At 64.8% G+C, this 16,447-nt stretch overlaps 2 protein-coding genes across 4 annotated transcripts; both read right to left on the bottom strand.

Annotated features, from left to right (window-relative positions):
- Nucleotides 1-2,881: 2,881 nt before the first annotated feature.
- HEXIM1 (HEXIM P-TEFb complex subunit 1) lies at nucleotides 2,882-4,267 on the bottom strand. Its single transcript, XM_054000469.1, has one exon. It carries the CDS (start codon nucleotides 4,096-4,098, stop codon nucleotides 3,184-3,186), a length of 915 nt encoding a protein of 304 aa, XP_053856444.1. The 5' UTR covers nucleotides 4,099-4,267; the 3' UTR covers nucleotides 2,882-3,183.
- Nucleotides 4,268-5,745: 1,478 nt separating this feature from the next.
- On the bottom strand, nucleotides 5,746-12,892 carry ACBD4 (acyl-CoA binding domain containing 4). 3 transcript variants are annotated; one of them, XM_054000391.1, is made up of 10 exons: nucleotides 12,770-12,892; nucleotides 12,581-12,701; nucleotides 12,411-12,495; nucleotides 12,220-12,340; nucleotides 9,972-10,085; nucleotides 9,006-9,112; nucleotides 8,269-8,416; nucleotides 6,971-7,134; nucleotides 6,484-6,528; nucleotides 5,746-6,170 (listed from the first exon to the last, which is right to left on the bottom strand). In XM_054000391.1, exons 1-10 carry the CDS (start codon nucleotides 12,837-12,839, stop codon nucleotides 6,060-6,062), a joined length of 1,086 nt encoding a protein of 361 aa, XP_053856366.1. In that variant the 5' UTR covers nucleotides 12,840-12,892; the 3' UTR covers nucleotides 5,746-6,059. The 3 variants fall into 3 exon arrangements, with proteins under 3 accessions (XP_053856366.1, XP_053856367.1, XP_053856368.1); XM_054000392.1 differs by having other exon boundaries at nucleotides 12,795-12,876; XM_054000393.1 differs by having other exon boundaries at nucleotides 12,581-12,658; nucleotides 12,795-12,870.
- Between the last annotated feature and the right edge of the window lie 3,555 nt (nucleotides 12,893-16,447).

The raw sequence follows: 16,447 nt of genomic DNA, 5'->3' as shown, positions 1-16,447 counted from the left end.
CAGCCAGGGCTTGCTCTGTGGCAGATGCACAAAGAGCTGCAGGTTTTTTGTGATGGCCCCACCAGCTGCAGATTCTCCTCTTGTTTCGCCAAAATGCCACTTGTGTGACCCAGAGTCACCAGTCACCAGTGTATCCTGGGAAGTGGAGCCAGTGAAGGGGAGTGCAGTTAGTGTGGTGAAGTGGTGGCAGGGCACAGGGGGGTGCCAGAGCCGTGTCCCTGGGTGTAACCCTGCCATGGGATCAGGGAACCACTGGATTTACTGGGCTCAGGCCTGGAGTGCCACGGAAGGAACACCAGGAGCGACGCCAAGGGGCTGTTGTGTCCCAGGGCAGGATCTGGGGCTCACCTCACCCCAAGGCTGTGGCACTCACAGACACTTCCTTCTTGGATTTGCAGTGTTTCCATGGATGTGCTGTGTCCCTGCACTGCTTCTGTCCAAGGGGAAAGGCCATTCCCACACATGGGATGGAGCAGTCTCCATTTTTTGTGTTGGTAATTTTTTGTGTAATTTCTGCCTCTCCCCAGGACAGAATTTCAGCCCTTTCTTCTGAAAACAAAACCCTTGAGAGGGGAGGAGCTGGGAAAGCCCATTGCCAGAGGGTCCCCCAATGCTCTGTGTTTCCAGGTGCCCCAAATCCAGTGTTGGTGTTGCCTTCCCACAGCCATGGAGCCCTGGGGAAGTGATTCCTGCCTGGCCTAGTGGCATCCCTGTCCAGAGAATCATAGAATGGTTTGGATGGGAAGAGACCCTAAAGCCCATCTCATTCCACCCCCTGCCATGGCAGCAACATCAGGTGTTTCAGGGAGCTCCAAACCCTGTCCAGCCTGGCCTTGGACACTTCCAGGGATCCAGAGGCAGCCACAGCTGCTCTGGGCACCTCTGCCAGGGCAGAGGTTGGCACTGGATGGTCTTTAAGGTCACGTCCCACCCAAACCATTCCACAGTTGCAGCCTCTGGGTCCCAAGCCGAGCTGTGCCGGGCTGATCCCTGCTGCTGTGGCTCCGTGCTCACACAGGTGAGCTCCAGTCAGCTCCTTGGCTCCAGGGCTTGTGGGAAGCCTTGGGACAGGGAGCTCGGGAGGAGCACGGACAAGCTCCCTGTCCATTGCTGATCCACTCGGAGGTTTCAAAGGTCCCCAAATGTCCCTGGTCTGCATCTGCAGGAGCTTTGGGCACAGGAGCTGCACTGAGCCCTTGGGATCAGGATAACCTGGTTCCTAGGGAGAGTCGCTACAACAGCACAGAACAAAGCAGGAAAAGGTGGTGGGGGCAGAGGAGGTTGGAGAGCTGATCATTATGGTCCTTTTAGTTGGTTTCTTTGGTTTGGGTTTTTCTAAGTTGTATTTTTTAAAGCATTTGCAGGGAAAACATTTATTCCAGGGAGTTGAACCTGACATGTGTGGGGTTAAGTGGATGAGGGCAAAACCTGACTGAGAATATCCCCTTGGATCAAGGTTTTCACACGAAGCAGGTGCCGGGAGCTGCATTTCACAGAGCTAGGACCGTGAGGGACCCCCGTCAGTGCCATCAGACACGCGTCCTGCCCCGGGAGAAAACGCCTGTTGTGGGAATCGCTCTGCAGGGAAATAAACGGCGGGGAAGCATCGCCGGGGCCAGAGGAGGATGGGGGCTCGGCCCCATCCCAGCCCGCAGGATCCCGCAGGATCATCGCCCCCCCTCCCCGGCGCTGCGGTGATGTCATGGCACAGGGAAGGAGCCGCTGGCTCCCGGGCTCTTGAGCAAGTGGCCCTGGCTCGTTTCCTTCCCCCCACCGGTGCCCCAGAGCTGGGGGCAGGGGGGGGGGAGAAGATAAAATCGGTGTGATTGCCCTTCGAGGGGCTCCCTCGGCCGCTTTAACCCCCGGTTTTACACCGCCCCACCTGCGCTGGTAGCGCTGAGACGTCCGTGTCCTCTCCCCCCACTCCCCTGAACTCTCTGTCCCCTGATAAAGGCTGGTTTTTTCCCCCGTGGAGCGGCAGGGGTTTGGCCAGGCTGGAGTTAAGCCTGGTGGGACCTTTGCAGCCCCTCGGTGCTGCCGCTTTACCCCCGATCCGGTCCCACCGCACCTGCCCTGGCAGCGCTGGGACAGCCCCGTCCCCCCCTTCCCTCCCCGAGCCCTCGGGTTTTGTGTAAATGCCCGATTCCCCCGTTCCTGCGGGCAGCTGCCCAGGCCCATCCCGGTTCCTGCCTCGCCAGGTACAGCTTTCATCACCTCCCATTCCGCTCCCGACTTCTGGCTGCACCTCGGCCCCGGCCAGATCAGCCTCAGCCCCTCCCCTGCTTCAGCCCCTCATGGCCCTGTCTGCCCCCCAAAAAAGCTCCAGCGCTCGGAGCTTCTCCCTCCTCCTCCCCCTCTCAGGTGCAGCAGGAGGGAGGTTGAGCCATCGCCTTTCCCTGCTCCCTCGTCAGCCATTTCAGAGGCCAAGTGCTGACTACCAAAACTTTTCCTTGGGCTGCTCCAAAACTTTAAGGTTTTTCCTCTCACTTGTAGCTTGAAGTAGATTTTTTGGGGGCAGTTTTTGCCCAGATTTCAGTTAATGACCTGGATTCCTGCAGAGCTGCGGGGAAAGAGAGTCAAGTTTAAGTGAGCCTTAGGCAAACAGACAGACTTGAGGCTACTCCTACCTCAGCGAGGTGCCCTGTGTGTCCATCACACACCATTTTACCCCCTTCCAGGTACTTTTAACTATTTCAGCTCATTAAGCTGAATTAAAATTGAAAACAAACAGGGGAAAATAATAACAAAAAAGGTTAAGCGGGGAATTACAACTAAGTTTAATCAAACAACAGTTATACCATGACGAAAATAATCCAGAATGTATTCCCTGGTGGAATGCCATTCTGATTATTTTCGAGAAATCACACCAAAACTATTACAGTTACAAGTAATTAAATTTATTAGACCTCTGTATTTTTTATAGTCAGTTTTGGCCAATTTACAGCTTTCCTGGGGATTTTTTTTTTTTTTTTGGTTTAGACACAAAAAAAAAATAAAACCATAAACCAGATATCACCAATACATCAACCCCCCCTCGCCCCGTCACAGCCACCTAAAAAAGGGGGAGCCCTCGGCCCACCCAGCTGCAGTTTAGCCCATAAAAAGGGTCCGCGGCGACTCTGTACAAGGACCGAATGTTCCACCCAGCACTGTAAAAACCCCCCCGCGCCCCCCTGCCCAGTGTCACTCCCCCGGCTTGCAGGGGCCCTTTTCCTGCCGGGGCAGCTCCTGCTCCCGCAGCAGCCGCAGGTTCTCGGCTCGCAGCCTGTCCACCTCCCGCTCCAGCGCCTGCACCCGCGCCGGGTCCGCCGCCTCCCCCCCGGCTTTTTTGCTCTCCATCCTCAGCCGGTTGTTCTCCTCCTCCATGCGCGACAGGCACTTCTCCAGCTCCAGGTACTCCTTCACCAGCTCCTGCTTGCTCATGTTCTGCAGGCTCTCCACATGGTACCGCTCGTACGTCTCCGAGAAGTCCCTCTGCAGAAACTCGCTGCCGTCCCCCCCCATCCCGTCGCTGCCCCCGTCCTCGTCCGCCGCGTCGTCCAGGAAATCCTCCTCGCTCGTGTCGTCCGACTTGGCGGCCGCTCGCCGCGGGTACAGCCCGGTTTTCAGGTCGGGCTCCTCCTGGTCATGGTCCTCCATGAGAAACTGCGTGGTGTTGTAGGGAGCCACCGGCTGCCCCTTGGCGAACATCTCCGCTCGCAGCCGGGAGGCGCGGAGGCTCTGCCGCTCGTCGAACTGCTGCTTCTCCTCCCAGCTCAGCTTCGAGTACGGCTTCCAGCGCCGCTTCTTCTTCGACGGCCGCCGACGGTGCTTCTTCTTCACCGGCCACTCCTCGGTGCGTCCCACGGCCCGGTACCGCGGGCCCAGGCCGGGACGCCCCGCTCCACCCGCCGGCGGCCGCCCCTCGGCGCCGCCCGCCGCCGCCTCCGCCCCGGGGGGCGGCAGCCGCCCGGCATCGCCGTCCTCCGTCGGCGCCTCTCCGCGCTCGGGCTGCGGCTCGGGCTCGGACTGCGGCTCCGGCCGCGCCTCGGGCTCGGAGCGAAGCTCCGGTTCGCACTGGGGCTCCGGCCCCGGTTCAGCGGGCACCGCGTCGGCCATAGCGCTGCGCTCGGCTACGCTCGCTGACGGGCGCTACCGGCGCCGCATGGGGCTGGCCCCGCTCAGGCCGCCCGGGACATGGCCCGGGGGAGGTTTAACGCCGCCGGGCCCGCCTCCCCGCGCGCCCTGCACGCGCCGCCGCCGCCGCTCCCACCGCAATCCCACCCCACGGCCCAACCCGCGCCCGCCGCCGCCCGCTCCCGACTGCCTCTCCTCGGCCGCGGCCGCCCGCTTTATAGCCGCGCGCGCCCCGCCCCGCCCCGCGCAGGCGCCCTGTGCGCCCCGCCCCGCCGCGCGTCGGGACCCGCCCCCGCCGCGCGCCCCGCGCCGCCGCCACGGCCCCGAGCGCGCGGGCGGTGCCGCCTCGCGGCCAATCGGCGCGCGCGGGGGGCGGGCCTGCCCGCCGGGGCACGCCCCTGGCCGTTGTAGGGACTGGTCGCCATTGGCCGGGATGGACGTCACTCGTGCGCGGCGCCACCAATCGCGAAGGGGCGAGGGCGGGACCGGGCCGTACCACGCGGCGGGGGAGTCCCCGTGAGCGGGCCCGCGCGCGCCCCGCGACCTTCAGGCCCGTGCCGAGGGCAGCGCGCGCGCCCCACCCCCCACGGCGGGGCTGTGGCACGGTCCGAAAAGAGTCCCCGCGCGGCGGAGGCGCCGCCCGCGGTGCCGCGGCCCCGGGACCGGGAGGGTTGTACAGGACCGGGCCGGGTCGAGCCGGGCTGTGGGAGGGCCGGGAGGGGCTCCGGGGGTGCGCGGGCCCGGGGGGAAGGGGGGCGAGCGGAAGGATCCCGGCGCTGTGTGGAGTGCGGCCGTGCTGCAGTTGGCGGAGGGAGATGTAAACAAACCGAAGCGGAAAGAAGTCCTTTCTTAAAGGCGCCGCGTCCCTTTTTGCCGGGGCGGTGCGGAGCGGCGCTCCCGACACCGGCGGGGTGCGGGGGGGAGGGGCAAGGGGAAGGAGGGGGATGGGGAGGTCCCGGGCCTTGTGCTGGTCCCGGTCCCGTTCCTGGTCCTGCCACCCCCAGCCGCGGTGGCGATGTCCCCTCGGGCCCCACGTTCGGGGGCGGGGGGGCCGCGCGGCCTTGGGGGGGGCTGGAGGGGTTTGGGGGCCCCGCTGAGGGACACACGGCTGGGGGGGAGCCACGCACGGCCCTGGGGGGCTGCTGGGGCTCCGTGTCTGAGGGGGGAACAGCACAGGAGGGCCCCTGGGGGAGCCGCGGGAGCCTCACGGCCGGGCGGGGCACAGCCCGCGGGACCGGGGGCTCCGTGTCCCCGCTGTGTCACCTGCCCTGCCCGGCCCCACAGCGGGCACCCCCGCCATGGCGCCGCTGCAGCCCGGCCCGGGGAGGTGCCGGGGGTCCCCAGCCGCCCCTCCCGCCGCGGGCGCCCTGGGGCTTCCTCGCCGCCGCCTCCGGAGCAGGGTGGCGCTGCCGCTGGCACGGGCCCGGGGGCACGGCGGGGCCCCTCGGGGCGCGCACGGGACCCGGCCGGGGGGGTGGGCTGGGGCCTGGAGCCAGGCTGCCTGCACGGGGGCCGCCTCTGGCCCCGGGAGGTGACCAGGCGGGGACGGGAGTGACCGGCCGGGTACAGGGGCAGGGCCGGAGCGTTCGGCCGCGGTCCCCTTCCCTGGCAGGGCACAGGCAGCGGGGCTGAACCGAAAAGGCAACTTTAATAGAGGCAGGTTCGGTGGTGTCCCAGCCCCCGCGGCCCCGGTGGCCCGTGGCTGTCCGTGCCACCCGCGGGGCCGCGGCTGCTCCTGGTCCGTCGGTGCGTGGCAGCGGTGGGGCGGCCGCCCGGGCCCCGGTGCCGGCCCTGAGTGTCGGTGCCGGTGTCCGGGGTGCCCCGGCCGGGCCCGCAGAGCCCGTGGCTGCTGAGGCGATTCCCGCGTGGCTCCGTGGCGATTCCCCGGCTCGTGCGAAGCGGGATGGGCAAGAGGGGTGGCGGTGGCGGCGGGGACGCGGTGGTCACCTCTTCCTGCCCTGCCAGTGGCGCAGCAGCCACTGGGTGACGAAGGGCCAGGTGGCCAGGAAGAGCAGCGTGCGCAGGGACACGGTCAGGCGCCACAGGGACATCGCCTGGCGAGGGGACAGGGAGAGGCGGCGTGGGGAAGGGGACAAAGGTGTCACCGATGTCAACAAACACCCCCTCAGCCCTCTGCTGAAAGGAACCACCGCCACTGCTCGGTGTCCTGGTCACATCCCTCCTCCTCTGGAGATCGTGCATCACACCGCCGTCCCTGGGGCCGTGTCCCCATGGATGTCACCTGCTCCCCGGCTGGGGGTCCCTTCCCTGACCTCCCCCAGCTGTGTCCCCACGCCCCCGTGGGCTGTCGGGTGGGCAGGGGGACAGCGGGGCCACCCCGCAGCACTTCCTTCACCCCCAACTCACCTGTGGAGCAAGTGCTGGGCCGGGGTCTGTCCCAGCTGCCTCCCCCTGCAAGACAGGAGAGGGTTTGGGGTGCAGGTGGGGCTGGCACCCCCCTTCCAGCCCCTGTGCCCCTGTGAGAGGCAGGGAATGGCCTGGAGAGTCCGTGCGAGGCTGCTGGGAGGGATCAGATGTGCAGCTGGGCCAGGACCCCAGGGGCAGCGGGAACGAGGGGGGGCAATGGGAACGGGGGGGGGGGGCAGCGGCAGTGAGGGGAAAACAGGGATGAGGGGGCAATGGGAATGAGGGAGGCAATGGCAGCGAGGGGCAGCAGCTCCCAGCCTCCAGCGTGGGCCGGATCAGGGCACCACCGGCCGCGGCCCCACCAGGATGTGTCAGCACCAACCACCGCGGGGTCCGCACACGCGGGCCAGCCGTGTCGCAGGCTCGGAGCTGAGCTCTGCTGTCCCGGCCGGGCCGCTGCGGTGCCCCAGCTCTGCCCTTCCCGTACCTGGGCAGCGCCGAGCGTCTCCAGCCGGCTCAGCCGCTCCCGCACTCGCCGCAGCTCCTCCTGCAGCGCCCGCACCGTGCTGGCCACGTGGGCCTCCAGCTCCGCCGCCAGCCCCGGGGCCAGCTCGGGGGTGCTCCCGGGGTCCCCCCCGGCCGGCCGGACACCTGCGGGCACAGCGACGGGCACACGGGTGGCAGGGCAGGCTGAGCACCGCCCGACGAGCCCCGGGGCTGGCACTGCCCACCCCGTGCTGTCACCCACCGCTCAGCGCCTGCCCCACAGCCGATGCCGGCCCAGCCCGGCACCCCAGCAGCACCCAGGTTGTCCCCAGGGCCATGCATCGCTGTGACACTCCAGTGCCGTGGTGGCGGCAGTGGGTGGCCAGCCCACCGACAGGGTGGGTCACCTTGTGACACCTGGTGAAGGTGCCACCACCGGGCAGGACACCCAGGGCCAGGGCAGCTCCTCCCTGGCCGCCCCCAATCCCAGCGAAGGCCCCAAACCAGCCTGGCAAACACCTGGATAATCCAGGCAGCGAGCAGGACACAGGCAGGGACTCGCTGCCAGCCCTGGGGACAGCCCAGCTTGGCCTGGGGACAAGTTCACTGCCAAGGTCAAGCAGCCCGGAAGGGAACAGTAACAGGGGAAAGGGTGAGACACGTGGGCTGTGCCCAGGTGAGGCAATGGCACCAGTCCCACGGGTGAGGGTGGCAATGCCACCCCAGGGCAGCCCAGTATGTCTGGGGAGAGCAGAGAGGGTGGCAGGAGGCTCCTCCCTGCAGTGGCACAGCTCAAGGCCTGGCGGTCCCCAGACACCAGCACTGGATGACATCAGGTGAGTGGCACTGCTGTCCCCAAGGCCTCCAGGGCACAGGGCCCAGCTTCACCCCCTGCCCTGCTGGGCAGAGGTCACCCTTGCCACCACCCACATCCGAAGGCACGGCTGGTGTTGCTGGACCAGGGGCAGGAGCTGGGCAGGGGAGCCAGGGACCTGCACTGCCTGCCTGGCTGCCGAAGGGCCAGCAGAGCATCCTCCAAATTCGGTACCGCTGCGGCAAACGGGCAAAGGAAGGGCTGTGTGCTGGAGGACTAAAGCTGCTGAACTGCTTGGGGACCAAGGGATGCAGAGACAGGACACTTGTGGCTTCCTTCAGCTACTGATGGCCCAACCACAGGTGCTGGAGCCAAACTCAGTCCCCTGGGGGTGGTGGCAGCCCCCACCCCACCCCATCCCCCAGCCCAGCCCATGGGAGGTGGGCAGCAGCAGGAAGGGGCGCAGGAACAAGCTCTGCACCCACCTCTCTCGGAGCCCAGGGCTGGGAGGTCTGTGCTGCTGCTCCCCTCGGCTCTTCTGCCTTCGCCCCGCTCGCCTTGCCCACTGCGGGGCTCTGGGGGCTCAGCCCCAGCCTGGACCCCCTTTGGGGTGAGCCCCCGCACCTGCCCGGCCTATGAGATGGGAGAGAAGGGCCCTGAGACCCCCACTCCCCTCCCCAGGGCAGGGAGGGGCATGCCAGGGCAGCAGTGGGGTCCTTCTCCTGTGGTGGCATTTTTGGGGGTGAAGGGTGTGTGGGACTGAGTGAAGATGAATCCCAGTGGTGACACCAGCCAGCATCTGGCTTGGGAGGTGACACCTGAGGGGAGTGAGGTGCCCAGACTTGAGGTGGCAAAAGAGGGAGGGCTTCCTTCAGACCCACCAGGCCTCACCGTGGCACCTCAAGTGCCAAACGTGGCCCGTGGCAGCAGGGAGAAGTGGCAGGGGAGCAATCCAGGTGGTGGCACCCAGGGGATTGGAGCTGCTGGTCTTGCCCAGCCCCATCAGCCCCCAGTGCCCCAGCAGAGCCTCAGCACAGGAATGGGGGGGCTGGGGAGGCTCCTCAGCATCCCTCAGTGACAGGGAGCAGGCTCCAGGAGTGGCACGAAGCACAGGGAGGTGCAGGACGGTGTCCCTGGAGGTTTTATGAGGCTCCCAGGCTGGTGGTGCTGTGCAGCACGGGCAGGGCAGGGGTGGCAAAGCCTCCAGTGCTTCCTCCGTTACCTTCTCAGGCTCCATCTGCTCCAGGGTGTCACAGAACGTGTCCCCCTCAGAGTCACTCGTCACCTGGGTCCCCTCGAGCACCTCAGGGGCAGGAGCCGGCCCAGCCCCTGGAAGGGAAGCACAGGGCTGGGGCAGGGGTGCCCGGCTGTGCCTGGGGGCACAGGCGGAATGAGGGATGTGCGTGCCCAGGGCGAGGTGGGAGAGGGAAACTGAGGCACTGTGGGGGCAGAAGCAGCTCTGTTAACGTGGCCATGAGTCCCAAGACTGAATTCCCCCTTCTGCTGCCCACGGTGTCCCATTGGCACAACACCCACGGCTCCTGGGGCAGCAGTGGCACAGGCAGGGACACTGCCCAGCTCCCGGGGCACCGCCAGCCCCAGCACTCAAGGCTGGCACGGCTGGCACACTGGCACTCGCTCCGTGACCATATTTGCTCCTGGGGGAAGGCTGGAGCGGCAGCGGGAGGAGGAACCTCCCTGCAGCACCCTGCCCACCCCGGGGCACAGCCAGGGGCCCCTTGAGGGGGCACAGGGAGGGAGGGGGTGACTGCACGAGGGGCTGGGAGAGAAAAGCCAGGGCTGAGGTGTCACCAGGGCTAGGCACTGTGAATCCCAGTGCCAAGGAAGCAGCAAACGTGGCTTGAACCACGGGAGAACATCCCCTCATGGATCATGGACCTTCCAGGGTGATATTTTCAGAGTCCATGGGGCAACAGCCTCCCCTTGTCCCCACAGCTTAGCAGATTCTGGCTCCTTTGCACAGGCAGGAGCGAGGCAGAGCCAACCCCACGTGTCCAGGGTTACCCCAGTGAGAGCTGGACCCCGTGGCCTGGGCAGTGCCCGCAGCACCAGCAGGGCTGGGGCAGAGGTGCCTGAAGCCAGCAGTTCTGTGGGTGGATGGAGCCCCAGCCCCAGTGCCTGCTCCAGGGGGTCTCTGCCAGGTGCTGGCCACACCAGGGACACCAACCTGGCACGTGCTGCCCGTGCTGCTGCTCGCCAGGCACGGTGTCTCTGGGGCTCTCCGGGGCCGGGCTGCTCGCTGGGACGTCCTGGCTGGGGCCATCCCGCTGCCCCTGGCTCTCTGCACAGAGGGAAAGGCAGAGCAGGCTCAGTCCTGCTGTCCTCGCTGTGCTGGCTCCCTGGGGCTGGGCTGGCCTGCCAGCACAGCTGGGGGACACGCAAATGTCGGGGAGCAGCCAGGGAGCAGCAGCCTCTGCAGGTGCCAGCAGCTGGCAGGGAAGGAGAGGAGCCAGGTTTGTTTGCTGACAGCCCAGGAACCCCTGTGAACTCACGAGGGTTCACCCTGTGCAGACCACCGTGCTCACCCAGGGGTGGCTGCGGTGTCCCTGTCCCCGAGCCCCTGGGGCAGCAGGCAGAGGGATCGGCGCTGGTGAGTGACAGTGACAGCGCTGTGCCCCGGCAGTGCCCATGGCCCACCCACGGCAACAGAGCCCAGTGCAAGAGGCGTTGGCAGGAAGAGCCTTGTGTGGGCAGCAGCACCCCGAGCTCCTGGGCCAGCAGCACCCCGAGAGGGCCTGACAGGGCCAGCCCTCCCCAGCGCCCCGTGGAGCCCACGGGGTTAATCCCAGCCAGATTTCCAGCAGCCCCCAGGACTTTGCTCCCTGCTCTTGGGCAGGCAGGTGTGTGGCAACGCTGCCCTGCTGCTCCTTCCCTCACCTCTCTGCTGTCCCCCAGCCTCGGCATCACAGGGGACCCACTGAGGGGGACAAGGCAGCTGCACCCCACAGAGGGGTACTGCCGGGGCTGCCCTGCTCTGGGATCCTCCCAAATCCTCCTCAAATTCCCCAAATCCTCCTCCCCATTCCCAAATCCTCCTCGGGGTGTGCTGTGACCCACAGAGTGTGGCTCCTGTCACCTCACACAGCACCTGGACAGACCTGGCTCCAGCCACCATGTTCACAAGACTCTGGTGAAAGCCACACTCACTGGAGACCTGTTGGGACCTGGATCCATCCATGATTTGGGTTCCAAGTGCCACTTTATAATGTGCTGTCTTCATAAATAAACAAAACTTAAGCTGCCCAGATGCCCAGCTCTGTGCCCAAAAGCTGCTGGAGGCACCTGCCACGCTCCACACTCTGAAATCCCCTTTCTGCTCCAGTTAGGAGCAAACAAAGCTGTGATTGCAGTGTCTGAAGGCGGGTTTGGGAGCCTTTAACACAAATGACTCAACACCTTGAGGAGCTCAGTGCTTTGCACCTCAGTTCCAGCCACCTCGGGCTCGTTGTTCCTTGTTCCACCAGGCTGAGATTTAAGTGACCATGTCACCTGTAAGTGACACTCCCAAGTGGATAATGACCAGCTTAGACACAGCTTTTAAATTTCACAGAAAAACTAAGTCTGCCTTTTAAAGGGATTCAGCATCAAAAAATGGAGAACAAAGCACCTGGGTACCACAGGAAGGAGCGGCCGCCCAGGGGCCAAGCCTTACAGACAACTGGTTTTGGCATCCCAAAAAAGGGGGTGACAGGCATAGGACAGAGGTCGGGGAGTGAGTCTGTTTGCCAGGGCTCTCCCAAACCACTGACAGGTCACGGACCCGGCTGTGAATCCGCCCTGGAAGCCCCTGTGCTGCGGAGCCGATGCGCTGCTGGTGCCTTCCCCACCCCTCCCTGCTCAGCAGTCAGACACGGCCAGCCCTGCACTGGGGCTGGGGCAGCTCCCCAGCCCCCTCCCGGCCCCAGGCAGCAGCACGGGCACGGAAAGGGCTCGGAAGGCTTCTCCTCCAGCAGAAACCGGTTCAAATAATCCCATTTCTCAAGCCCTGTTTCTCCACATCCCCTCCATGCCGGAGCTGGCCGGCCTGTCCAGATGTTCACGGCAGCTGGGCCGGAGCCCTGCCCGGAGTGGGCCGGCGCCAAGGGCGAGCACAGCCCGCCGAGGAGCTGATCCCTGCCCCACTGCACACGGCCAAGGGCCGCCTGGAGGCCAGAGCTCAAATTCTCGCTCCAAGTTTTGTGGAGAGAAAGCCCAGAATGTGTCACACACAGGGACACCGGTCTGCCCTGAGAGCCCCTCGGCAGCAGCAGTGCCCCGGCAGGGTCGCTGGGATGTGCTGCGTCCACCCCGTGCCCCCTCAGGGGACGAACCGGACCCGGCGCCGGTGCCGGGGACAGCGGGAGCGCCGTGCCGGGAGGGCAGCACCGAGGGCGGGGATGCCCGGGGCACAGCCGGGGCACAGCGGCCCCACTCACCCCCTTTCCTCTTGAAGAAGGACTCGGGGGGCCGGGGCATGTCGTGGATCACCTCGTAGAGCGGCTCGAAGTAGCGGAACATCTCCTCCGTGCTCTCGTCCATGGGCACGGTGTCAATGACCTGCGCAGGGCCGCGGCTGGACACGGGCACCGCGCCGCGCCCGGCCCGGCCCCGCCGCCCGCCCCGTTACCTTCTGGGCCACCTTCTTCATCTCCGCCACGTACGCGGCCATCGCCTCCTCCTTGGACATCCTGCCCAGGCTGTGCCAGGCGTCCCTGCGGGGCCGGCGCCCGTCAGCGGGGCTGGGCGAACCGGACCCGAGCCCGAACCGGGGCGGAACCGGGACCCCCCCGCTCTTACCACTTGTACCGGCCGATGGGGTCCCAGAAGCCGGGCCGCGGGCCCTGGCAGCGCCCCGCCGTCGCCTGCTTGTAGTAGCTGTAGAAGCGCAGCATCTCCTCGTAGGAGGGCCGGTACGCACCTGCGGGACACGGTCAGCGGGGCCGCCGACGCCGCGGCTGCCCGGCTCCGGTCCCGGCCCCTACTCACCGCTCCGCGGCAGCCCCTGGATCACCTGCACGGCGGCGCGGAACTGCGCCCCGCAGCCCGGCTCCTCCATGGCGGGACCGGCCCCGGCCCGGCCCGGCGCGGCTCCCTCTCCGTGCGGGGACCGCGCGGGGCCAATCAGCGCCCGCCTTTCATCGGTCCCTCCGCTCCGCGCCCAATCAGCGCCCGCCTTCCATCGGCCCCTCCGCGCCGCGCCCAATCAGCGCGCGGCTCCCGGAACGGGTCCCTCCCGCCCCTGCGCTCCCGGCGCCGAGCGCGGTGCGTGCGCCCCCTGCCGGCCCGACTGTGCAGCGCTCGGCACGGGGGGGCCGGAACGCCGCCTGGCGGAGACGGGAGGGACTGCAGCGCTGGGGACTCGGCGGGACAGCGGCAGGGACGGGGGACAGAGGGAAAAGGACAGAGGGACAGGGACAGGGACAGAGGGACAGGGACAGAGGGACAGGGACGGGGGAAAGGGACAGGGGGAAAAGGACAGAGGGACAGGGACAGAGGGACAGGGACAGGGACAGAGGGACAGGGACAGGGGGAAAGGGACAGGGACAGGGACAGAGAGACAGGGACAGGGACAGGGGGAAAGGGACAGGGACAGGGACAGAGAGACAGGGACAGGGACAGAGGGAAAGGGACAGAGGGACAGGGACAGGGGAAAGGGACAGGGAGAAAGGGACAGGGACAGAGGGAAAAGGACAGAGGGAAAGGGACAGGGACACAGGGACAGGGACAGGAGGAAAGGGACAGGGACAGGGACTCAGGGACAGGGACAGGAGGAAAGGGACAGGGACAGGGACAGGGACAGGGACAGGAACAGGGACAGGGACAGGGACAGGGACAGAGAGACAGGGACAGGGACAGAGGGACAGAGGGACAGAGGGACAGGGACAGTGAGATAGGGGCAGTGTGACAGGGACAGTGGGACTGGAATAGGGACAGAGGGACAGAGACAGGGACAGTGGAACAGGGACAGCGGGACTGGGATAGGGACAAGGACTGCAGGACAGGGACAGTCAGACAGGTACAGTGGGATAGCAGGACAGGGACAGTGGGACAGTGCACAGGGATAATGAGGCAGGACAATGAGAGTGCACAGGGACAGTGGGACAATGAAACACAGGACAAGGACAGTGCACCAGGACAGTGACATGGGACACAGGGACAGGGAAACTGTGCACCCTGATAGGTGCACCCAGACAGGGCATGGGGACAGTGCCCTGGCACAGGCATGGGGACAGCAAGATGGTGGCTAAGGAAAGTGCCCCAGAACTGCACTCCAGCACCCCAGAACTGCGAGGCTGCGCCCCAGGCCAGAGCCCAGGCGTGGAGCCCTGGGACACAGCCCTGGGACAGTGCTCTGATGCACCAGGGCAGTGCAGTGACACTGCGGTCCGAGGACAGGGACCCTGTGCTGTTTCAGTGCCATGGGGCAGGGGCAGAGCTCTGTGACGCTGCACCAGGCACAGGGACAGTGCTTGGGGTGCCACCTGGGCTGTGCAGCAGGACAAGGCAGGCAGGAAGTGCCGGAGCACAGAGAAGCTCTGGTACACTGGCACAGGGTGCCCAGAGCAGCTGTGGCTGTCCCTGGATCCCTGGCAGTGCCCAAGGCCAGGCTGGGCAGGGCTTGGAGCACCCTGGACAGTGGAAGGTGTCCCTGCCATGACAAGGGTGGCACTGGATGGATTTAAGGTCCTTTCCAACCCAAACCATTCTGGGATTCTGTGATAATCATCTGTGATTCTGGGGCCATGCATGGGGACACTGGAGCCATGCACTGTGACACCAGGACAATGCAGTGGGGACAGGGACAATGGAGCCAAGTACCAAAGGTGCCAGGGGAAGGGACCAGGAGACTGGGACACTGCACTGGGAGGGTTGGATACTGCACTGGGGATCTGGAACACGGCACTGGGACAGTGCCACTGGGCCACCAGGCAGGAGCAGGGTCCCATTGCATGGGAGGGGACAGTTGAGTCAGGCAGAGCAATTGTTAATTATTATCCAATTTTATCCACTGTTCTTTTATTCACTGTATACTTTTAACCACTGTTAATTATTGTCCAACAATTAATTATGGTAGTAAGGAAGGGGCAGAATTTGGGGTCTCCGAGCCCCCGAGGTGAAGCCCCTCTGCTCCAGGGGCTTCCTGTGAAGGCAGGGAGCTGTGGGGACATGGGGACATGTGTGACCTGGCAGAACATGGTGCCCTGGGGAGGTGGGAGGTTCTGGGGAGATGGGAGGTTCTGGGGTGCTGTGGGAGGTTCTGGGGTGCTGTGGGAGGTTCTGGGGTGCTGTGGGGACCATTTGGATCCAGGCTGGCCCAGGGCTGGATGCTGGGGTTGGGATGCAGAGCAGCTTTCAACATCCCTGTGCTGGCTTCATCCTTGCCTCACACTCTGTTTTTCCAACCTTAACCCCACCTCCAAATCCCAAATCCAAGTGGGTCAATACCCCCCCAACCCTTCTAAATCACATCCACATCACCTGGGGAAACATTCCCTTGGCCAATTGAAGACAAATAAATAAAATGAAATTAATAATAATAATAATAAAAAATAAATAAAAGCAGTAAAACCTTTTAAAGCTCCGGCCATTTCCGAGCTCTGACTCAGGATTCCTGCTCGGAACAGCGACAGGGCCTGGCTGGCTCCGGCTGCCGGCAGCGCCGCCCGCGAATCCCGGGCGCTGATTCACGGCACACGTGCTGTGCTATAAGCGGCCGGGAATGCGAGCTGCAGCTTTCCACGGGATCCCTTCCAACCCGCTGGCGGGCGGGAGAAAATAGCAACGCCGCGGGAGGGGAGGAACCGCGCAGGGATTTGTTGTGCTGCGGGTTTTGCAGCCAGAGGTGTTTATCCTGGTCATCCCAGCGGGTCGAGGCAGCTGCTGTTGAATTCCTGGGAATGCAGCTTCAATGGGAGGAAGAGAACTTGGAGAAGAGCCCGGTTATGTGAGTTGCAAGTGCATTTTTGGGGTGACTCTGGTGTCCCCCTGTCCGCAAAGTATTCAGGAAGAGCTTTATCCCCCCCAAACACAGTCCAGGGACTGCACAGATGTGTCCCCAGCTGTCCAGATGTTGCAGGAGTTGCCCAAGTCTTGAGCCACAGCACTAAAATACTGTCCCAGGCTGCTCAGGCGCTGCCCAGATGTCTCCCTGCATGTACAGGTGTTGCTCTGGGATAAGCAGAGATTGTCCCAGGAGCCCCCATTGGTTGCTCTGGGTGCCCAGATGTTGCTCAGGACACACAGACATCACCCACAGTGCCCAGATGTTGCCATGGGTGCCCCAATGTTCCCTCAGTATATTCCAACACCTCCCAGGGTGGCCAGATGCTGCCCTAAGTACCCAGATGTCACCCCAGGATACTCAGGTATCACTCATGGTGCCCAGATGTTGCCCAGATGTTGCTCCAGTCTGCCCTGCTCTCACCCCTGGATGCCGAGCTGTCCCACCCAGGGGCTGGCAGCACCCCTGTGGCCCTGTCACTGGGGAAAGTCACCTCCTCTTCCTGTCCTGTAGCTCCTGGTCCCCACAGCCCAACCAGGCATGGGATGGGCTCCCCGCTCCTCTGGACGCTCTGGATTTTTGGAAGAAGCAGTCACCCACCCTTCCTGCCCCAGCACCCTCAGTGGTGGCTGGGGGAACACGGCACCCAGGGACAGAGCAAG

Source organism: Vidua macroura, chromosome 27 (assembly GCF_024509145.1).
Source record: "Vidua macroura isolate BioBank_ID:100142 chromosome 27, ASM2450914v1, whole genome shotgun sequence".
Lineage (NCBI taxonomy): Eukaryota > Metazoa > Chordata > Aves > Passeriformes > Viduidae > Vidua > Vidua macroura.
Note: the sequence above shows the minus strand (reverse complement) of the source record. Positions and strands in the feature narration are given on the sequence as shown.